General features: G+C 40.0%; 1 protein-coding gene across 1 annotated transcript in view; it reads left to right on the top strand.

Annotated features, from left to right (window-relative positions):
- nrxn3a (neurexin 3a) overlaps positions 1–24,392 on the top strand; it is a 280,401-nt gene that overhangs the window by 241,614 nt on the left and 14,395 nt on the right. Inside the window, exons 15-16 of the mRNA XM_071207179.1 lie at positions 22,624–22,713; positions 23,685–23,992. Coding sequence (XP_071063280.1) covers positions 22,624–22,713; positions 23,685–23,992 — 398 coding nt within the window. The remainder of the gene's footprint in view (positions 1–22,623; positions 22,714–23,684; positions 23,993–24,392) is intronic.

Below are 24,392 nucleotides of genomic sequence, written 5' to 3'. Positions count from 1 at the left end.
ATAGGAGGATGTGAAAAACAGACAAACTAATAAGGCTTTATTTAAACATTAAAGAATACTTTAGGCTAAGGTCTTCTTTTAAATAAGAAAAAAGCTTTGGGGGTATCTATCTACAGATACATATTAAGCCTGACAAAGTACTTAACGTCTAATATATTGCATGGTTTGTTTTGGAACTTGACAATCAACTTTCCTGCAATGTTAACTATGTTGAAGCACTTATTTTAACCGATATTATACATATTTATTATACTCTTATAAGATGTTAGATAGAATAATACATGTGCAGAATATGACAGTTTAATGGTGGAGGTACACACATATTGATAGATGTCTTGTAATGCACTGTTGAAGAACCTGTGACCCAAGTTTTTCATTCATTGCATAACTACACTGTTGTGTGTATGATACGTCAATAAACCTTAGAAAATCTTGAAATCTTGAAAGGGATGTGCAAAATAGCAATTATATACAGTTTTTAATTAACTATTAGAGAATAACGAGTAATGAATATGCTTTATACGGATCTGCAGATAAATATGTAGTCCTCTCAAGCACCAACTATCAAATATCTTGCCTGATTGTTGGCACTTGACAATCACCTTCACTGAATTGTACTCAGGTGTAACTATAGTCTGATTTAAGGGTTGTTTATATTTCACATCATTAATCCAAATTTGTAAAGTAACTCAAATAAATGTGGAGTAAAAACACCACGTTAACCTTAAAGAAAGCCCTCAGGATTATAAAAGACCCCCATCACCCCAGCCACAAACTGTTCTGTCTGCTGCCGTCTGGCAGGCGGTACCGCAGCATCCGGACTAAAACCACCAGACTCAGGGACAGCTTCATCCCACAGGCTATACGATTATTAAACACCTGAACTTAGAAACAACATCCATAACATTCATCTGGCTGCTACTTAGAAATGATTTATCTAATATATCATATTCACAATGTGACTGCTTTTTTGTCTTTTGTTTTCTTAGTTATGTTCTCTTTTATATGTGTGTGTTATGTGTTATGTGTAACGTTGCTGCCTTCTTGGCCAGGTCAGCATTGGACATGAGATTGTATCTCAATGCTGGTTAAATAAAGATTAAATTAAAAATTAAAAATATTCTAATCACTTGTATATAGACTCTTATTGCACTATTTTCACTATCTGATCTGTTTTATTGTGTTGCACTGTTAGAGGAGCCTGCAACCTAAGGGGGGGGGGGGGGGGGGTAGGACACGTTCGATTCCTGTTTTGAATAGTGTGCCGTCGATGGGTTTCATTCCATTTCCAGGTGCTTTTTGACGCTCCGTAAACTTTGCGCACTGCCGCTCCAACATCCAATCAAGAGCTTGAGGACAGATCACGGGGTTTGCCAAGCTAAGCACATGGTGTAGTCCCAAACGATAGCTGAGGATTCTGGGTAGTGTAGTGTCTTCTGCCATCCAAAAACTCCGAAAAAATATTCGTTTCTCCGAATCGAAGGGGAAAAATACAAAAGCATTGTACACAATTTAAACCAATCAATGTTGTGTAATTAACAAGGATAATTTGGTGTTTTTGAGTTGATCAGTAGTTCAGATATTACTGTAAAATCAATCGACAGTAAGGAGAATACTTACTTCCGGGTGTACAATTATCCGTTATCCAATGGGAATGGACGCTCGTAATACAATAAAGGGGACATGATCAGTATCTTTTAAATAACGTTAACTAAAGGGAACAATCTATTTGACACAGCTGAAGCTCTGGCCTTCCTTAACAACTAACTAATTTAATAAAAATCATAGTTGCATTACACACAATGCACTGTTTTCTGAGAACAAAAATTCATAACTAATGTAATTTTTACATTCTGACGAAAAATTAAAATTATTATGAACACAAATAAAATAAAAGAAGCCTCCCATGAGTTACTACAAGCTATATAGTAGATTTTAAAAACGTTTTATAGAATAAAAGCTCACTGCGGGACGTTGTAGAAATGCGTGTGTGCACCACGACAAAGGAGCCTCATTCACTTTACATTGGGGTTTTTTGCGTGGTGCCGACACGTAAATGTAGCAGAGTGCGTGACTCCACCACGCATTGTGGTGTTAAGAAGTCGTGGTGGAGTCACGCATTCTGGTGAGATCAGGTTGGACAATATACCCAGAGGAAAACATGACGGGGAGAACAGCAAAACACCCAAACCAAGACATAGAAAAAGTGAAACGTGAAACGTGAAAACGTTTATGTGATGACATCATGGGTACAGTAACTCATTGCGACCGTACATTAAGTCACGGGGCAGAGTTCAAATCAAATCAAGTTTTATTTATATAGCACATTTTTTAAAATATTTTTGGTCGAGCCAAAGTGCTGTACATGTAATAAAAACACTACTACAATAGCAAACAGAAGACAATAAATTACAACAGCAAAAATAAAAATCACACACAGGGAAATGTCAGGAGTCGTACTCCGCTCTGACTAGAAGGCCAGAGAGAAGAAGTGAGTTTTAAGTATAGATTTAAAAACCCCTAGGGTCTGGGCCGACCTCACATGGAGGGGCAGAGTGTTCCAGAGCCTAGGGCCAGCTGCTGCGAAGGCTCGGTGACCTCTGGTTTTGAGCCTGGTATTGGGCACTATCAGCAGCAGCTGGTCAGCCGACCTTAAAGCTCTGGCTGGGGTGTACCGATGAAGGAGTTCGGCTAATAGGCTGGAGCCAGCCCATTTAGTGCTTTAAAAACAAATAAATGAAGTTTAAAATCAATTCGGAATGAGGCCAGAATTGGGGTGATGTGGTCACACTTTTTATGGCCAGTGAGAAGACGTGTCTGCGTTCTGCACTAACTGCAGGCATCTAATTGACGCCTGGTCCATACCCACATATAGAGTATTGCAGTAATCCAGTCTTGAGGTAACAAAGGCATTAATCACCCTTTCTAGGTCTTTAAAGAGATTTAAGTTGCAGTTTCAGCAAACGGAAGGGGATTTAGGGAGGATCATCTGGAAAATTGATTTCAATGACTAATTTTTACGGTGGCCCTGAAGTGCAAGTCAAAACAACATTTCACAAAACACTGTTTTCTGAAATGTTGTTGTGTTTTCTGAAATGCTGTAGCGTTTTGTGAAATGCTGAAGTATTTTGTGAAATGCTGTAGCGTTTTCTGAAATGCTGTAGTGTTTTCTGAAATGCTGTAGTGTTTTCTGAAATGCTGTAGATTTGTTTCTGAAATGCTGTAGTGTTTTCTGAAATGCTGTAGCGTTTTCTGAAATGCTGTAGTATTTTGTGAAATGCTGTAGTGTTTTCTGAAACGCTGAAGCGTTTTCTGAAATGCTGTGGTGTTTTCTGAAATGCTGTAGTGTTTTCTGAAATGCTGTAGTGTTTTCTGAAATGCTGAAGCGTTTTCTGAAATGCTGAAGTGTTTTGTGAAATGCTGTAGCGTTTTCTGAAATGCTGTAGTGTTTTCTGAAATGCTGTAGTGTTTTTTGAAACGCTGTAGATTTTTTTCTGAAATGCTGTAGTGTTTTCTGAAATTCTGTAGCGTTTTGTGAAATGCTGAAGCGTTTTCTGAAATGCTGTAGTATTTTGTGAAATGCTGTAGCGTTTTCTGAAATGCTGTGGTGTTTTCTGAAATGCTGAAGCGTTTTCTGAAATGCTGTAGTGTTTTCTGAAATGCTGTAGTGTTTTCTGAAATGCTGAAGCGTTTTCTGAAATGCTGTTGTGTTTTCTGAAATGCTGTGGCGTTTTCTGAAATGCTGTAGCGTTTTCTAAAATGCTGTAGTGTTTTCTGAAATGCTGTGGTGTTTTCTGAAATGCTGTAGCATTTTATGAAATGCTGAAGCGTTTTCTGAAATGCTGTGGTGTTTTCTGAAATGCTGTAGTGTTTTCTGAAATGCTGAAGCGTTTTCTGAAATGCTGAAGTATTTTGTGAAATGCTGAAGTATTTTGTGAAATGCTGTAGTGTTTTCTGAAATGCTGTAGTGTTTTCTGAAATGCTGTAGCGTTTTGTGAAATGCTGAAGCGTTTTCTGAAACGCTGTAGCGTTTTGTGAAATGCTGTAGTGTTTTCTGAAATGCTGTAGCGTTTTGTGAAATGCTGAAGCGTTTTCTGAAACGCTGTAGCGTTTTGTGAAATGCTGAAGCGTTTTCTGAAACGCTGTAGTGTTTTCTGAAAAGCTGTAGTGTTTTCTGAAATGCTGTAGTGTTTTCTGAAATGCTGAAGCGTTTTCTGAAATGCTGTGGTGTTTTCTGAAATGCTGTGGCGTTTTATGAAATGCTGAAGCGTTTTCTGAAATGCTGTGGTGTTTTCTGAAATGCTGTAGTGTTTTCTGAAATGCTGAGGCGTTTTCTGAAACGCTGTAGCGTTTTGTGAAATGCTGAAGCGTTTTCTGAAACGCTGTAGTGTTTTCTGAAAAGCTGTAGTGTTTTCTGAAATGCTGTAGTGTTTTCTGAAATGCTGAAGCGTTTTCTGAAATGCTGTAGTGTTTTCTGAAATGCTGTGGTGTTTTCTGAAATGCTGTAGCGTTTTATGAAATGCTGAAGCGTTTTCTGAAATGCTGTGGTGTTTTCTGAAATGCTGTAGTGTTTTCTGAAATGCTGTAGTGTTTTCTGAAATGCTGTAGTGTTTTCTGAAATGCTGTAGATTTCTTTCTGAAATGCTGTAGTGTTTTCTGAAATGCTGTAGCGTTTTGTGAAATGCTGAAGCGTTTTCTGAAACGCTGTAGCGTTTTGTGAAATGCTGTAGGGTTTTCTGAAACGCTGTAGCGTTTTGTGAAATGCTGAAGCGTTTTCTGAAACGCTGTAGCGTTTTGTGAAATGCTGAAGCGTTTTCTGAAACGCTGTAGCGTTTTGTGAAATGCTGAAGCGTTTTCTGAAACGCTGTAGCGTTTTGTGAAATGCTGAAGCGTTTTCTGAAACGCTGTAGCGTTTTGTGAAATGCTGAAGCGTTTTCTGAAACGCTGTAGCGTTTTGTGAAATGCTGAAGCGTTTTCTGAAACGCTGTAGTGTTTTCTGAAATGCTGTAGTGTTTTCTGAAATGCTGTAGTGTTTTCTGAAATGCTGAAGCGTTTTCTGAAATGCTGTTGTGTTTTCTGAAATGCTGTTGTGTTTTCTGAAATGCTGTAGCGTTTTCTAAAATGCTGTAGCGTTTTCTAAAATGCTGTAGCGTTTTCTGAAATGCTGAAGCGTTTTCTGAAATGCTGTGGCGTTTTCTGAAATGCTGTAGTGTTTTCTGAAATGCTGAGGCGTTTTCTGAAATGCTGTAGTGTTTTCTGAAATGCTGAAGCGTTTTCTGAAATGCTGAAGTATTTTGTGAAATGCTGTAGCGTTTTCTGAAATGCTGTAGTGTTTTCTGAAATGCTGTAGTGTTTTCTGAAATGCTGTAGATTTCTTTCTGAAATGCTGTAGTGTTTTCTGAAATGCTGTAGCGTTTTGTGAAATGCTGAAGCGTTTTCTGAAACGCTGTAGTATTTTGTGAAATGCTGTGGTGTTTTCTGAAATGCTGAAGCGTTTTCTCAAATGCTGTGGTGTTTTCTGAAATGCTGTAGTGTTTTCTGAAATGCTGTAGTGTTTTCTGAAATGCTGAAGCGTTTTCTGAAATGCTGTAGTGTTTTCTGAAATGCTGTAGTGTTTTCTGAAATGCTGAAGCGTTTTCTGAAATGCTGTAGTGTTTTATGAAATGCTGTGGCGTTTTCTGAAATGCTGTAGTGTTTTCTGAAATGCTGTAGTGTTTTCTGAAATGCTGAAGCGTGTTCTGAAATGCTGTTGTGTTTTCTGAAATGCTGTGGCGTTTTCTGAAATGCTGTAGTGTACTGTTTTCTGAAATGCTGTAGCGTTTTGTGAAATGCTGTAGCGTTTTGTGAAATGCTGTAGCGTTTTCTGAAATGCTGTAGTGTTTTCTGAAATGCTGTAGTGTTTTGTGAAATGCTGTTGTGTTTTCTGAAATGCTGTGGTGTTTTCTGAAATGATGTAGTGTTTTCTGAAATGCTGAGGCGTTTTCTGAAATGTTGTAGTGTTTTCTGAAATGCTGTAGTGTTTTCTGAAATGCTGAAGCGTTTTCTGAAATGCTGTAGCGTTTTGTGAAAATGTGTCTGTGGGTCAGGAATTGAGAAATCAATTGACATTCATTCAGTCTTTGCAAAATCTAAGTCAGTCTCGAGATCTCATGTCCTATAGTATAGTGCACTTTGTTATTCTACCAGCTGGAGTTTACTAGTGACATAATTGTGTCCTGTGATGCCAAATAATGCAACAAAGTGTTTCCGTGTTAGCAGCACAATTTTCTTCAGATGTTAAATAAAGTTTTAGCCGAATCAATCATACCAAACAATTTTACAGTACCAGGTACTGAAGTAAATTATTATTAATGTATCAGATTTAACTGGTGATTGAACAAACAAAACCTTTTTAACTAGAAAATTACGTTTGAAATAGGAATATTAGCAATGGAACAAATATTCAATCTTCAGAAATGTTCTCCATAAATGGAGAGCAATGCCATCTCTCTATCTAGTAAATAGCCAACATGTTTGAAAAATGTCAGATATAAAAATAAACCTAAATACTCCTTTACTATCAAAGTCTAAAGCTAGACCTAAGGTGAACAGTTTTGGTAATGGACAACTTAAACTAAAAAAACAAAATAAAATTGGACTCGTGTTTTTGTTATTTGTACTTCAAAATAGATTAGTACATCATTTGTGAAGTATTCACAATATAACTAACCCTCTATGTTGGTGGTTCCCAACCTGGGGGGCGCGCCAACGATCGCAGGGGGGGCGCCAGGCCTCAGATGATTTGAGGCCAAATATCATATTTAGATTTCTTTTTTCTTTTTTTACATATAATTGTAACGCAATACACGATTGTCACTAAAAGCCTTGTCTCTACATTACAATAAAATATAAAAAATAATTGATTAATTAATTTGAATACAAATTCAAGTTAGTAGCTATTATAGGCATACAAAGACAGAAATGTATAATTCTTTCTTTAATAGAAATGTTTCTTCTGCCCGTAAAGTGTCCAAACCAGGCTTGTAATTTTACCCAGATTATAGACAGTCCTACTCGCCCAAATATTAAGTCCCCAAATAAATCCTCCTTAATTGATCTAATTTTAACAAATGTTCCACATAAATACTCATCTGTGGGAGTATTTGCTAATGATGTGAGTGACCACTGTGTTGTAGCCACAATTAGGGACACTAAGGTCCAAAAGGTTAAACCACGTGTCATCACAAAGAGAGACAAAAAACACTTTGTGGAGCAGGGTTTTTTACATGATATGTTTGATTTTGATTGGGGTAGAATCAATGTGTGTGCTGATGTAGAAACTGCATGGTCTTATTAACATGCATGGTCTTATTAACATGCACCTCTGCGTAAATTTAGAGTGAAGGGACGAAACAATCCCTGGTTTTCTGCTGAGCTGTCCAGTCTCCTTCATGAGAGAAATAATGCTTGGGCTAAGGCTAGGAAATCAGGCTCAGAGGTAGAATGGCTACGTTTTAGGCAGCTAAGAAATAGCTTCACGTCCCAAATAAAAAGTGCTAAATCAAAGTACTATTTGTCGGTTACCACAGAAAACCTGAATAATCCTAGGAAATTTTGGAAAGCCATAAAATCGATTTCCACTGGTGATATCCCAAATGAGCTACATCCGTGCCTTACCACAGCATCTGGCATTATATCAGACAGGGCTACTATGCTAAATTGTTTTAATAAGCATTTTGTGTCTTGTGGCTCTCTGTTTGGCTGTGTGGCTCCTGTGAACGCTCCAATCCTTGACTCTGAACAATGTGGTCTGGAAAACCCTTTCAGTTTTACTCCTTTAACTGTTGGTATTGTTCATGAAGCATTATCCAAGTTAGATCCTAGGAAACCGGCTGGCCCGGACAACGTAGAACCTTTCTTTTTAAAGATAGCTGCAGATTTTATTGCTCCACCTCTTACTTCTTTTTTTAACCTCTCCCTTAGCACGAACACAATTCCAAAAGTATGGAAGTCTGCTTATGTCTTGCCTTTACTGAAAGGAGGGGAGGCAACTATTTTAAATAACTATAGGCCAATCTCTAAATTGTCAGTTCTGGCTAAGGTGCTCGAACGCTTAGTGAGTGAACAAGTAAAGGAGTTTTTATGTATAAATGATATCCTGTCTAAACATCAGTCAGGATTCAGAAAGAAACACAGCACCATCACTGCGACAATGAAAGTGGTGAATGACATTACTACTATTTTAGATAATAAGCAGAGTTGTGCAGCTCTGTTTATTGACCTTTCCAAAGCGTTTGACACCGTTGATCATCGCATCTTAAAGCAGAGGCTACTCAGTATAGGCATATCCAGCCATGCAGTGGGGTGGTTTGTGAACTACCTCTCTGAAAGGTCCCAATGTGTTCACTTTGATGGGCTGTCTTCTGAGTGGTTAAACATTTCTAATGGTGTACCACAAGGTTCTGTTTTAGGACCACTTTTATTCTCCATATATATTAACAGTGTAGGTGATAATGTGGATGAAGCTACTTTACATTTTTATGCGGATGATACTGTAATGTATTGTGCAGGTCCCTCCATTAAAGAGGCTGTTGTTAAATTACAAGCTGTTTTTAACACTATTCAGACTCAGCTCTCTGAATTAAAGCTTCTTTTAAATGTGGATAAAACCAAGGTAATGCTCTTTTCAAAAGCTAAAAAGACACCAGAGCCTGTTTTAGATATTGTAACTACGCAAGGAACAAAACTTGAAGTTGTTGCCTGTTACAAATACCTTGGTATCTGGCTTGATGATTGTCTCGCTTTTAAACTTCATGTCAATAACCTGCTAAAAAAACTGAGGGTTAGGCTAGGTTTCTTTTTCAGAAACAAGTCCTGTTTCTCGCTTGAGGCCAGGAAAAGGCTAGTCACTGTGACCTTTTTACCTGTGCTGGACTATGGGGATCTGGTCTATATGAATGCACCTGCCAATTACCTGAGCAAATTGGATGCTGCGTATCACAGTGCTCTGAGATTTGTCACAAATTGTAAAGCGCTTACTCATCACTGTACACTGTATACCAAGGCAGGTTTACCATCTCTCTCTGTACGGAGGCTCAGTCACTGGTACACTTTTATCTATAAAGCTTTGTTGGGTAAACTCCCGTATTATATCTGCTCGCTGATAACACAGAGAGTTGCAAGCAGCTATTGTCTGAGGTCACATGATGTGGTCTTGTTAGATGTGCCAAGAGCAAGGACTGTCTCAGGTAAGACAGCTTTTATGTGCGCAGCTCCACTTGCTTGGAACAATCTTCAGCAAGAATTGAAACTGAGCAATCTCATTCCTCTGCATGTTTTTAAACCTAGGGTAAATGAAATGCTTGCCGATACAATGGGCACTTGTAAATGTCTATAACTATGTATCCTGTAAATATAATGTATAATGTCCTTTATTGTTTCATGTGGAACCTATATGCTGCAGGTCTCCCTTGAAAAAGAGATCTATGATCTCAATGGGACCAATCTGGTTAAATAAAGGTTTGAAATGAAAAATTGTCTGGATAAGCGCATTTTTAAAACATAGTCATTGTCCATGCCGGTTTCAGTTGGATTATTTGTCACAGTTGCTCCGATCAGATCAGTCTCCTCCATTTTGTAGATTATTAACGACTTTCGAATCCACATAAAAACATCGGCAAAATTCGGCTTACTTTGAGCATGTGTTTTAAACAGTTTAATCCCTTTGTGAATTGTTTACACTTGCGCCGTCCTTTAATTTATTTATACAGCGGGAATCCAAATGAATTAATCGTGAGTCCAATAATAATAATAATAATAGCTGGGATTTCTATAGCGCCTTTCAAGGGACCCAAGGTCGCTTTACAGGAATAGGGCAAGCACAAACAAAACAAAACAAAACAAAGGTCAGACAGACAAAACAACAGATAGATTTAAGGGCCGAAAGCCTTGATGAACAGATGGGACTTGAGGGCCCTTTTGAAGGCGTCCAGTGTGGGGATGTTGCGAATCGCCGCAGGGAGAGCGTTCCAGAAGGTGGGGGCTGCCACACTGAAGGCTCTGTCCCCGAAGGTTCTCAGTTTGGTGCGGGAGGTGGTGAGCAGGCCAGAGTCTGAAGACCGCAGGTTCTGGGGTGGGGCATGCGGGTGGAGGATGTCCGATAGGTACTGGGGGGCAAGGGCATGGAGGGACTTGTAGGTCAGGAGGAGGACTTTATAAGTTATGCGGAACTTGACCGGCAACCAGTGGAGGTGGATGAGGGTGGGAGTGATGTGCTGCCAGGGCTTTGTGTGTGTGAGGACCCGAGCTGCACAATTTTGGACATACTGGAGCCTGTCCGGGGTTTTGTTGGAAACCCCGAACAGGACACCATTGCAGTAGTCCAAGCGGGTGGTGACAAATGCATGCACCAGGGTCTCGGCAACCGACTCCGAGAGTGACGGTCGGAGTCTGGAAATGTTCCGCAGGTGGTAGAAAGCCGATTTGGTTACAGACTTGATGTGGGAATGGAAGGAAAGGGTGGAGTCGAGGATCACACCCAGGTTGCGGGCTTCAGGAGATGGGGAGATGGAGCAGCCGTCGACCTCAAGGACGAAGTCACCAACCTTCTGGAGCAGTGCCTTGGGTGCCACAACCATGAGCTCTGTTTTACCGCTGTTCAGCTTCAGATAGTTTGAGGACATCCATGTCTTGATGTCATGCAGGCAGTTGATGAGAGACTGAGGGGGGAGCTGGGAGGATGGAGTGGTGCTGAGATAAAGTTGGGTATCATCAGCGTAGCAGTGGAAGTTGAGTCCATGATGTCGGATGATCTGGCCGAGGGGGAGCATGTAAATGGTGAACAGGAGGGGGCCAAGTACAGAGCCCTGGGGTACACCGTGGTGGACTGGGGCCGGGGGTGAGTTTGAGCCACTGATGGAGACAAACTGTTTCCTGTTGTGGAGGTAGGATGTAAACCAGGACAGCGCTGTGCCAGTGACACCCAGGAGGTCTGAGAGGCGGGTGAGGAGGATGTTATGAGAGATGGTGTCAAACGCTGCAGAGAGGTCCAGGAGGATGAGCATGCTGAGGCGGCCAGAGTCAGCAGCAATGAGGAGGTCGTTGGTGATCTTGATGAGGGCGGTCTCAGTGCTGTGTTGCTGTCTGAAGCCGGATTGGAAGGGCTCATAGAGCTCATGGTTGGACATGTACAGATGGAGAATAACCATCAAAGTCACTCCAATAGTGCTCCTCAATTACGCTTTCATCCCCCTTTAATAAAATACTTCACATTCATCCAGTTTGTGACAGTAGTTGTAGCATTTTGAGACTTTGAAACTTGAATTACCGCTGTTGCGTCCCCCCCGCCCCCTTGGGAAAGGTTGGGAACCACTGCTCTAGGATATCAAATCAGTTCATCTTTAACTAGATACTATTTTACTATTTACTTTCAGTTCATGACCATAATGGTATAACGACCACACATTTTACCAATAGCTAGTTTAGATCAAGATTATTCTGTGTGATAAAATAATCAGATTACTTGTATGCAAAATAAAAGAGATTAATAGTATTAATCTTTCCCTCCTCCTTCGCGTCGAAAGGAGCCAGTTGAGGTGGTTCAGGCACCTAGTTAGGATGCCACCTGGGCGCCTGCCTAGGGAGGTGTTCCAGGCACGTCCAGCTGGGAAGAGACCAAGGGGTAGACCTAGGACCAGGTGGAGGGATTATATCTCTTCGCTGGCCTGGGAGCGCCTTGGGATCCCTCAGTCAGAGCTGGTTGATGTCGCCAGGGAAAAGAAAGTTTGGGGCTCTCTGCTAGAACTGCTACCCCCGCGACCCGACCACGGATAAGCGGGAGAAGATGGATGGAATATTTTCAGTATTCTCGACCATCGTTAAACAAGCAGCCTATTTTCTTAAAGACGAAGCATAATGTCCTATACACCACCTTTTGGAAAACTCTTGCAAAGCTATGCTGTAAAATAATTGCATAATTTCTTCAGGGTCTGAACAGTCTGAGGAGAGTTTTTAAGACACGCCTGTCTCAAGATCTTGTCACAATGAGAACAGTCAGTGATTCGTTGTCCTCTGGAGCTGTAGTCAGTGGGATCAAGGAAACTCTTGTGGCACTGGGATGTCTGAGGGGGAGGAACCTCTTGGATCGATGTGGTACAATCAGCAGACACATGTTGTCCTCTGGACAGTAGAAATCCCCAAAACTGCAGTTCCTCTTCACACCACTGTTACCTTGACAACGAGGGTTCATGTCCACCACAAGCAAAATGTCAGAACCTCTTCAGAGATGCATTCTTTGCACAGTTCTTCTGTTTCTGTAATGAGCAACAGTTCACCAACACACTGATTCAGAGTACAACCCAAAGGTGGTGCATAGTTATGCACCACCTTTGGGTTGTACTCTGAAAAGAGCATAAACATCATCTTTAAAATCTTCTTAAATTTGAAACAAAAAGGTATTGATGCATGGTGGAGATGCATCAAAGTCCATAACAACTGATGATTTATCTTTAAAAAACATGAGTACTGACAGTTTTCATAAAACTTCAGTTTACTTCAGTTCTAAGGCAAAACAAGGAAACCCTCGTTAAACACTATCGATTCATCTTTTATCCACTTACTTATCCTATTCATTTTCAAATTGTTTATCTAAGTTGTATGTTACAAGCAGGGTTGGGTTGTAACAGAATACATGTAACGGTGTAACGTAATCAGAATACAAAAAATAAAGTAACTATATTCAACTCGCGCTATATTTGAAAAAACGAGGAATCTGATTTGTTGTAAACAAAAAAACACCTTGAAACTCCCACTCTTGAGAACATCTCAACACTTTATTCCATCTAAGCACGAGTGTTTATGACAGACACGCCATATATTCCAAAAATAAATATATCTGGGTCGTAAAGAACAATCTGTTAATCCAAAACGGTCTTTAATGGTATCAATTGTGAACTTTCTTAATATGAATTGTAAATTCAACGTATGTTCTCTTTAGAACAAATATAGGATAGTTGCATCTGAAACTGGTTAATAGCAATGTTCTGTTAACCTAGATAAGCATCTTGTTCTTATATCTATTAAATAGGACCATAGGAACATTTTCCACAATAGTAGTTAACTTTATATTTAGGAATCTTATTATAATAACATTTACTCCCTCTATAAACGTGACCAAAGTCTTCAAACATCTTACTTCTATCTTTCTCTCGCTCCTTCCTCACTGTGCTGTGCAGCTGCTGCTTTCCACAAGCTTCTCTCATCAGTCACACAACTTGACCTCTTGTATTATCCCAACAGTGTGAGAGGCTCAAAGGGCCCATGTCATGCTTTCCGGTTATTACCCGTCCCCTTGTGTGTTATGAAGGTTTTTATGATGTTTAGAACAAACAAGGTATCTACCACCACGACTGTTTACATGGGTACACGTTTTTCGGGCTACTACACCCATGCTCACAGCGTTATAAACCTTTTTCTGACTCAATATCAAGCCACACTTATTGTTTTTACTTCGGCTGTGAGTGTGTGTGTGCTCAGGATGAGTTTAGCTTGTTCTTGCTGTATTTGTTTCACCGACACAGAAGCCCTGTCTGCTCCTCACGAGCAGCTGCACGTCGCTTGACCAATCGGAGCACAGTGGGCTCACAGGGAGGGGGGGGGCAGGAGCTCCAACAAGCCGTGTAGGACAGAGAGTGAATACACATACTTTACAGAGATGCTGTGAGAAACCAATGTGAGTTTGGAACATTGAACAGTATAAATCTATTCTAGTGGACCTCAACGATGGAAGTATGATCAGTGGAAATGGCCGTGACGTGGGATGTTTAAGCAAACATCGTACAGCACCTCTGTCATACTTAAACATTAAGTTACTACTTTTTGTTTTCTTCATAAACTTAAAAATACAATTGTGGTGAATAGTTTGCGTTTTCAGTTTCCTATCTACTTTAAACAACCACCAAAATGAGAGTATGACAAAGGAGACTCTCACAGAGAAAGAAAAATAAAACTTCAGGCTGCAGCTTCTTTGATCCAAAAAACTATGGTAAACCAAAACATTTAGCGTTTTATACTGAGATTCTACCTGACAAAGGATCCTACAAAAACATGGAAACCATTCCACTTTTTGTAAGTGCACTCATAGGGTCGCGAGGCAAGTTTTCTATATTTAACTCCCTCAACTCAGATCGGATTTATTAATACTTAGTAGCAAAGAAAATCTATATTCCCTCAGCCAATACATCTCTGAACCTTAATACTAGTCATTAGGCAGAAACGCAAGACTACGAGACCAATAGACATGATTCCTCCAGCATGAACGTTAACAACAGACAAACCTTTACAATCAACAAGGACAAAAAACAAACAACATAACACATTTCAACCACAACTGTGCATGTCTCAAATCCACTTCTTTTGTTTTTAGAAATCTGAAAAGTAACCAATTCAAATCCAATTCATTCGCTACAATTCCCAAGTACGTTTTTTGCTGACTGTTAGTTGTTTTTCTAGCGGAAGCTCAAGTCTGGTTCCTCAATCCTTTGAGTTTCCCACAGCTTGCTATGTAGCCGTCTGGCCGTCTGGCCAAGAGACTTGAGACTTCTAGGAAACAAACAAATCACAGCATTTACAATCATCCAAATGTTAGTGCAATGAATAGCTCACAAACTTTAAAGAATAACACAGAGAGAGAGAGAGATCAATAAAACAGATACGATTGAGATGAATTATTACTTTGTTGCGCAACAACAATAATAATGGAGTCCATCACCTTGCTTCAACAGCAACCAAACACGTAATGCCCCATAGACCAGAAAGATTGTGTGTGTTTTATATGTAAAACATACACAATCATACACTTGAACATACGTATGGCAGAGATGTCTCCATATCCTCTGAGTTACATCATCCCAGATTCCATGACCTTATTTAGCAACTACCACACATGCTAATGTATACAACTGTCAGGACTAAATGTATACACATTAATCCAAACCTAGGCCCCCTTTGTCCTGTGTTTCCATTAACGTGGATCATAGCTTTAAACGTCTTCATATTTTCTGATTTTATTTTATAACACGTGTATCGAGCTCTGATTTGTCAGTAGACAGTGCTTTCCTACAAGTTGATCTCTTATCTTCAACATATCCTGCTTCCAGAGAAGGTGTTCACGAAGTTCCTCTAGAGATCTACTTCCCTAACCCCAAATCCTGCTTCGTGTTACAAGCCACTGGTAGTTACGGGGTTACATTCCTGGGATTGATACTAGGGACCTGTGTTGCATGTTATTCACCACCTTTCTCTTCCCTAACATCCTGTCAATGTCCCCAACACAACACTATTCAATGATTAAGGTCAACTGCAAACATCCAGCTCAGGGAAATGGCTGCGTGCATCAACCTGTTTGTTTCCACTGGTGTGACCTCTTTATATTGACACTTTACTTTCCACATTTTTAAACTGCATATTTCTCACAATGGTGAGCTTTGATGCTTATAGCAATACTTGAAAACCAGTATGTATTCTGACTGTCCCAGCGTGGTACGTTTTAGAGAAATGCTCAGTTTTGAGTGACATTCTCAAAGTCAGAAAAAAAAGAAGACTGACAGTTTCCTAGTCAGCTCCCCATGTCCTCAAATATCTGCTGCAGCTTTGCTCTCACAGGAAGCGGCAGGCTGGCAGCTGATGGGGTTTCTCCTCGAGCACTGTAGGGGTCTTTGGCTAAACCCAAAGATGCAACTGCTCCTCGTCTTGCACTCAGTGTCCTGGATGCTGCAGAGCATGGGTCTGTTGAAACACAACATAGCTGGGTTCAACCTTTTCCCTGTTGGCAGAGGTTACAGAGATAGGAAGTAGAGCTTCCTGAACAAAGCTCAGCGCCATGAACGGGCTGTTAGTGAAGCTTATTTTCTCGTCAGGCATATTCTCAAGGCTGGCTGGGGTCCAAGAGCTCCTGTTAGAAATGTCAAGGTTTACTGTTCACGCTAATCAATTGTGGTAGTGCTTTGATAAAGTCCTGGCACATGGCCTTTCACAGCACTGACAATGGCTCGGAGGCATATTTAGTTGAGCCAGTTTTGAGTGGCAGATGCAGATTGTGCCACCATCTTGGAGGTCAGGGTGCACACTGCCTTCAGACCTCTTGATTCATGGAACAGGGCCCTCCTGCAGCAGCTCTGTGAACCTGAGACAGACATGGTGTTCCCCCAGCAGATGCCTGGCTGCACTATTGACCTGGTTGTTGGGAGCAGGCCAGTTCATCTGCCATACACCTGACGATGCTCAGCCCGATGCCAGGGCTTTCACTCGCCTCAGTACTTGGCGGAGTCAGCGCACCACTTGGCATGGATTAAGCAGGGGGGGCCCTTCAACCTTTTATCTCTGTAATCGTGTTGTTTCTCCAGCACATTTTTTGCGCTAGGACTGGTGGAATCTACCATATGAGGCTACCTTTCAATGATTTCCTTGCCCATAGCACCCCTGGCATTGCATGTTTGAAGCAGATCACAGAGCTGCCCACCTGGGATGTTCAAGTTGTTCACTGGGCTCTTTGTCTGCCCCCTTTTTAGCTTCAACATTTGAAAACAGCCTTTCATTTGGCTGTTGCTTCAACCAAGCGAGTGAGTGAGCAGTGAACCCTCTCTGTGGAGGCATTGTGTCTCCACAGACAGAGTGGTCCATGTCCTGACAGAAACCAGCCTTTCAGCAGGAGTTTCAAGTAGTTTTGTCCCTAGCCATCTTGTGACCAGACATATTTTTTTATAAATACATAAGGGATATATAGATTTACAGCTTCTAAAGCACATTTAAATATAAAGATAAGTTAAACATATAAACATATGCAGATACATTTAACTTGAGAGCGTGTACACAAACAATAACTTAGAATCCTTGGTACCACTTTACAATAAGACTTCCCTTATAAAGGATTCATAAAAGGTTTATAATTAGGTTATTAATTAGGTTGTAAACACTTTATTAATCATTAAGAACCATTTATAAACCAGTTCTAACGTAGTTTCATACATCAACACAGGCTCACTATTTGGCAAGATGACTAAGCCTTATATTGGCTACCTAGCTTACTTCGTCTTCTTCATCAGCCAGCATCCTTGGTATTTGTTGTTCACTGAGTTGATTCCCCCTCTTCCATCTTGATTTTTCTTGGCATCTCTTTATGACCATTTATTTACGAGCTTCTAACATTTATAGTTGCCAAAAGGGAGGAAAGTCATGTGTCACTTTTCAAGATGGTCGCAGCGTGAGTAAGCGCATCTCAAGCTCGTCTGTTTGTCGCTGTTAAATGAGCTCTTTAAAGCTCATATCATTGATCCACATGATCTGGACCCACGAACATTTGATTAACATAGCGGCTCACTACGGTCTCTGGATTATTGTATTTTTTTGCATTTGCAACTATGGAGGGAAACATGTCTCTGCAAACTTTGTGGGACGCGATTCAGCAAATCAAGACCGACATGCTGACTCACATTGACTCACACATGGATCCCATTCAAAGTAGCTTGAGCAGGATACACAATTCCCTGTGTAGTCTGGAGACCAGGTCAATGTGTTAGAGCAGCGTGTCGGGGCTAATGAGGACAATGTACACGAGTGTGTCACTCAAGTCAAGCAGCTTGAGAAAGACAACTCCTTCCTAATGTCTAAAGTTGATGGACTTGGAGAACCGGAGACGACGCTCTAACCTTCACTTCGTAGGAATCCAGGAGTCCGCTGAAGGCAGTGACATTATCGGCTTCATGTCTCGGCTCATCCCGCAGCTCCTGGGGCCAGATGCCTTCCCTACCCTGCCGATCATTGAGAGGGCACACCGCTCACCGACTGCCAGGCAAAACTCCCGTGCCAGCCCGCGGGCCATCATGATGGAGCTGCTGAACTTCCAGGACAAAGTGAAAATCCTTCGTCTTGCCAGGGAGAAAAAGTCTCTGGACTACAACGGGAAACACATCAGCATATATCCCGATGTCAGTCCCGAGCTTACCAGAAGACGCCGGAGCTTCGATCCAGTCAAACACAAGCTCCGTGAACTCAACTTGAAGTACTTTCTCCTCTACCCGTGCACCCTCTCCGTTGTTGTTGTTGTTGTTGTTGTTGTTGTTGTTGTTGTTGTTGTTGTTGTTGTTGATGGCACACAACAACGCTTCTCTACCCACAAAGACGTGGAGGCAGTCTTCATGTCTACCTCAAACCCTCCTGGGTGACGAACATCCCCAGAGATGAGGCTGTTGCTAATGGTAACATGTTGATCCACTTCGATGGTGCAGCTAAGTGACTTTCTCCTCGGTTTCCTCTCTCCTCTTCTCTTGTTCTATATTTTTCTCATCTTGTCTAAAAACAGAGACCTGTTTACGTGACGTGTCATGACTGCTGAGATGTTGTTGACACTCTCTTTTGTGTTTATTATAACTTTATATAACAGGTGGGCACCTACCTGGCTCTTTCAGTTGTGTTGTTTGTTTACATTTTACAGTGACGTTGACGTCACTTCTTCTTCTTTGGCACGTTAGAGCCCACTACTATTGCAATACTGCCCCGAGTGGCTGTTATTGTTAAATAATGTTTGTGTTCGTTCAGATGAATTTCTTTGAGCTATGACTTCTTTATCCTCTTCGTAATGCAGACTGAGCTCTGTGTAATTAGTTATTATGTGTAAGTTTACTCATGGTAATGCTCTGGGATTTGGTGTCCAGGGCTGCTGGGCCTTCTTAAAGGTTGTTTTGTGTTTTTCTGTATTTTTCTTTTTGTGTTTGAATGTTTTGTATGTCTGTTTTACATTAATGGTTGAATCGAGCAATCTTTACAATCATGAATCGCATGTATGCGTAACAAGTGACAGGAACATTATTTGCTATTCATTCCAGACTGGATGAATTAAAGGGTATACAATTCATTCATTTGAATATCAGGAGTCTATTGCCCAACATTGATTTACTTCGGATATGGGTTGTTCTACATAAACCTAAAATCATCACTCTCTGAAACTTGGCTTAGTAGTAACATTTCTGATAGTGAACTACAAATCACACATTATTTGCTTTACAGATCCGATAGATGCAGCAGGGCTGGAGGTGTGGCTATTTATGTCTCCTCTGACCTTGTGACTGAGCTAATTGCTACTTCTATAGAGCCTCTACATTTTGAATGCATTTTTCTTAAAATAATTTTTCATGAAAATAAATGCTTAACTATTGGTAGCATCTATCGGCCACCTTATTCACCTGCAGAGTCTTTTAACCACATCATTGACACTATCAACTCCATTTCCTGCGGAAATGAAATAATCTTGCTTGGTGATTTCAACAAAAATTCTCTTAGAACCCAATCTCTGCTTGACTTGATACTGGTGTCACATCCTGACAGAATCTTAAAAGCTGGTGTCATGTCGGATTGCTTCAGCGATCATTCAATTGTTTATTGCGTATGGAAAATCAAATTAATTAAACTACCTCCAAAACTAGTCAAAATCAGACAATATAAAAAATTGGATGTTGATTTATGTATTAACGATGTTGTTGCCCTTAATTGGGACAGATTTCAACTAATACCTTTTGTACAAGATGCTTGGGATTTTCTGCATAAAGAGCTCACTGATGTCATGAACAAACATGCACCTGTGAGAACGGTTGAGGTCAAAGGTCAACATCTCCCTTGGATCAATTCTGAACTCATCAGTTTCTTTAGGGAAAGGGATAAAGCATGGTCGATATATCGTCATTCAAGAACTATAGCCGATTGGGAAGTATACAGGCATCTTCGAAATCTGAGTAAAACCAAAACACGAAATGCTAAATCGAACTACTATAAAGAATCTCTCACATCGGACTTTAAGAATCCCAAGCAATTTTGGACTAAAATTAAATCTATTTTAAATAAATCAGGTAAACATTCTATTAATAAAATAAGAACTGCTGATACAATAATTCATGACCCATTATCCATTGCCCAAATATTTAATCAGCATTTCGCTAAGGTATGTTCCACACTACTATCTGACTCCTATTTGACGACTGGTATTTCTAATAGTAACTCATACTGCAACAGTTATTTTTCTTTTAAGAAGATTCTACCACACGAAGTTCATAATGCTATCACAGAATTAAAAGTGGATGGCAGTGCAGGACTCGATGGTATAGAAAACAGGTTCATAAAATTAACGTCACAACGTCGTATTCTCATGTACCCACTTACTGATTTGTTCAACCTGTCTTTGTCCACCTGTGAGTTGCCGACTATTTGGAAATGTGCATGCATCATTCCACTGCATAAAGGTGGTGATTTACTTGATACAAATAAGTATAGACCAATTTCTATAATCTGTTCTATTTCCAAAGTTTTGGAGAAAATAATATATATATATATATATATATATATATATATATATTATAATCAACTGTCACATTATCTCAATACTTATAATATTTTATCTCCGGTTCAATCTGGTTTCAGGCCTAATCACTCCACAACAACTGCCCTACTTACATTTACAAATTACTTGTACTCTGCTGCAGATGATGGTGAACTCACAGGTGCCATTTTTATTGACTTGACAAAAGCCTTTGATTTCGTTGATCGATATCTGCTCTTGGATAAACTTCACGGCATTGGCCTTTCTAATAATACAGTGTTATGGTTTAACTCGTACCTTCACAGTAGAAAGCAATGTGTGGTTGTTAATGGAAAACAGTCTGACCTGTTGATCCAACAAAAGGGTGTACCCCAAGGATCAACTCTGGGCCCACTTTTGTTCTCTATTTACATACATGATTTATCTTCTTGTCTCATTAATTGTTGTACTCACCTTTATGCTGATGACACTGTCATATATCCAAATCAGATTTTTCACAAATGCAGATCTCTCTCCAATCAGAATTTAATATCTTAACAATTTAATATCTATCACACAATAAACTACTGCTTAACAAAACAAAATCTTATACCATTGTCTGTGGTACCAGGCAGAAGCTCAAATCTAAACCTAATGTAGTAATAACATGTAAGGATGGCACTTCTCTGCATAAAGTTGATAGCTTTAAATATGCGTGTGGCTAGACTCTGAACTTTCATTTAAACTACATATAAAGCATGTAATACAAAAAGTCAATTACGGAATCAGTGTTTTACACCGCTATCGCAATTGTTTTACGCTCAGTGTCAGTGTTTCTCAACTTATTCTTCCGATTATGGACTATTGTGATGTCTAAAATGAACATAAATCAGATCTTGCTCCACTCAACATAGCCTACAACAGACTATGCAGATTTGTTCTTGGTTGTCCTTTTCGTACACATCACTGCACAATGTATAACCAACTTAAATGGCCTTCTTTAAATGTAAGAAGACACATGCATTGGCTTCAGCTGATATTTAAATGCATTTATCTTAATTATCCCCCTTATTTAAAGCAGTATTTTGTACCCTACTCACCAATTCATCAAGTTAGACATTCTGTTCAGATTTATTTCTCTGTCTGCTCTGCAAAAAAATGGATTGGCAGAAGAGCGTTCATGTTTAAAGCCCCAACTGACTGGAATACTTTACCTGCTGCTATTAGATCTCTTGCGTCATTGGGTATATTTAAACATGCATTGTTATCTCACTTTCAACTGGTCTGTACTTGTTATAACTGATATTGATGAAACTAATTTGCTTGACTGTCTCAAATTGTAATGATTGTGTGCATTGCTTGAATTTCATGTCACAGACTGTATGTGGTTTGTCTTGTGTGTCATGTTTTGCTTTTTGTCTTTTTGTTTATGTATGTCTGTAAGTTGTTGCTATTGTCGGGACCCCCTTGAAAACGAGATGGTGCATCTCAAGGGGTTTATCCCAATGAATAACATTTCTATATATACTATTTGGCAAGATGACTAAGTCTTATATTGGCTACCTAGCTTACTTCGTGTTCTTCATCAGCCAGCATCCTTGGTATCTGTTGTTCACTGAGTTGATTCCCCCCCTTCCATCTTGATGTTTCTTGGCATCTCTTTATGACCATTTATTTACGAGCTACTAACATTTATAGTTGCCAAAAGGGAGCCTTGTTGTAAAGTGTAAAACACATTCCCATTTATTAATGAGTTACTACCATTTCTAATAAGGCTTAGTAGTACAGATAAATGATGGCTCACTATTTGGCAAGCATCCGGTCACAGTTGCCCTGTTTATCTCATGTCTTATAAAAGCTTATTAATGATTTATAAAGTGTTCACAACCTAATTAATAAATTAATTACAAACTATTCATAAACCCTTTATAAGGGTAGTCTTATTGTAAAGCGGTACCGAATCCTTTGCTGACTATCGTGTTGGAACACAGGAGTCAGGTCCACCAGATCTCTGAACAACCCGCTGTGCCAACCCAGTGCTTTGACTGAAATGAATAGGGGGGCTAGAAAACGTTTTGTTTTCTGTATCATGTGTTTGTTATTGTTAAAGTATCATGTATGTATGCATTTTTGTCATTTTGTTAGGGACCTTAATTATCCTAAACAAGTTTAATACAGATGTAATCTTCAGCTAAAATCATTTAAACATATTGTTAATCTTCTAGGGAAAGTGAACATATCCCTGGTGACATGATGCTGATGATCACTAAATGTATTTCTAAATGTTTTCTTAAACTTTAAAGGGAACAGTGACATTGAACGCTATCAAATGGCCAATAAGAAAATTCCTTTCAAATACGCCAGACCAGTAGAAGAGTGGCTACAAGAGAAAGGTAATTTCAAACTAACATGCTTCTGCCTATTTTTGCTCACGATACTGATGGGTAGAAACCTCCTCTGCACTATAATGATCAAGTTCAACAGTGAGATTTAACTTAATATGTTTCTGTGATATTCCATGTTAATGCAGATATTTGTGATCTTATTTATAACACCACCATTAAACTTATGCACTAGAACAAACATAAATGTAAATCCTTGCATGCAACTTCAGGAGCATCATGTGTACTAAAGAAAAAACATAAATACACAACTACCTTAGGAACTAAATAATCAAACAATTTTAATTTGCAAATGCAACGACCAGCGCAAGTATGTGGCCGTCTTTAAGCATTCCTGCTATTATGGTTCATGTATGTCCAGTATTTCAATGTACCGAAGTCTGGGTGAGGTCTAAAACAGCTGAGCCAATCACAGTGTAATATGCCAAAAAGTACTCAACAAATGGAAAGATGCTTGTAGGAAATAATAAGGGGTACATGCAAGTCTCTTATTCGAGAAGCGAGGAGCGATCTCTGAAGGGCGATAGTCGAGGAACCACCACACCATCCTTTAGGGAAATCCTCAGCCGGAAGACACGCCCCCTTACTGTGTATCCATCACTGATTGGACGCTGCCGGACAACACTTCCCCTTACTGTGTTTCCATCACTGATTGGACGATGCAGCAGCTCCACTGATCTGATGCATCTCAACCCGACTGCTTTTCAATGTCAGAGTGAAGACATATTTCACTGTAACATTCTTATACAATACAATCTTCCCACCCTACCCCGGTCGCAACATACCTCCCAGATGGACAACCCATTTTTTTATGTCAGGAAAATACAAAAATGGTTCTGCTTGCGCTGGTCGTTCTGCCCGACAGTAATTATTCATTATTTATATTAATAGTGATGCTTTATAAGTGTTTTTAAAGGTGCTGTTCCCTGTCAAACATTCACACATCTGGATGTCTCCTCTAGGACGGCAGCTAACCATTTTCAACACCCAAGCAACAGTCGCTATCGGTGGTAGTGATCGCAGCCGGCCTTTTCAGGGCCAACTGTCTGGCTTTCATTACAATGGCCTCAAAGTGTTGAACATGGCTTCTGAAGGCAACGCCAACATCAAGATCAATGGGAGTGTGAGGTTGGTAGGGGACGTGCCCAGTGGGCCGGGCTCAGCCAGGAGCACCGCCATGTCTCCAGAGATGTCCACCACCTTCATCGAGACCACGACCATGATGTCCACCACTACTACACGGAAACACAGATCCTCTTCAACTGTTCAGGTAAGGATACACTACTATAATAACTATTACATGTCAGGATTAAAAGACATGATAGATATATTTCACATGATGATTGATGGTCAGTTTAAATCTAGATTATACACACCAGCCGCCTTAACAGATAAACATGTTGCCATTGTACGTTTCTGCAAACCACAGCATTTGACTTTCTCAAGCTTTCAACCATGCTCTTAAAGACACATGGAGACCACAGTTAAAATACCATGCTACCATAAATATAATATGAATCTCTGAGATTTAACTTAAACACCACATGCAATATACAATATCATTGACCAGGACTCTACGACACAGATCACAATACAGAATCTTGTCAGAAGTATCCCAGAATAGTGCTAACGTTGGACACTGCTAAATAAAGGTGGAACTCCCTGACTGG

Source organism: Pseudochaenichthys georgianus, chromosome 22 (assembly GCF_902827115.2).
Source record: "Pseudochaenichthys georgianus chromosome 22, fPseGeo1.2, whole genome shotgun sequence".
NCBI classification, from domain to species: domain Eukaryota; kingdom Metazoa; phylum Chordata; class Actinopteri; order Perciformes; family Channichthyidae; genus Pseudochaenichthys; species Pseudochaenichthys georgianus.
The sequence above is the reverse complement of the archived record's forward strand: the minus strand, read 5'-3'. Positions and strand labels throughout refer to the sequence as shown.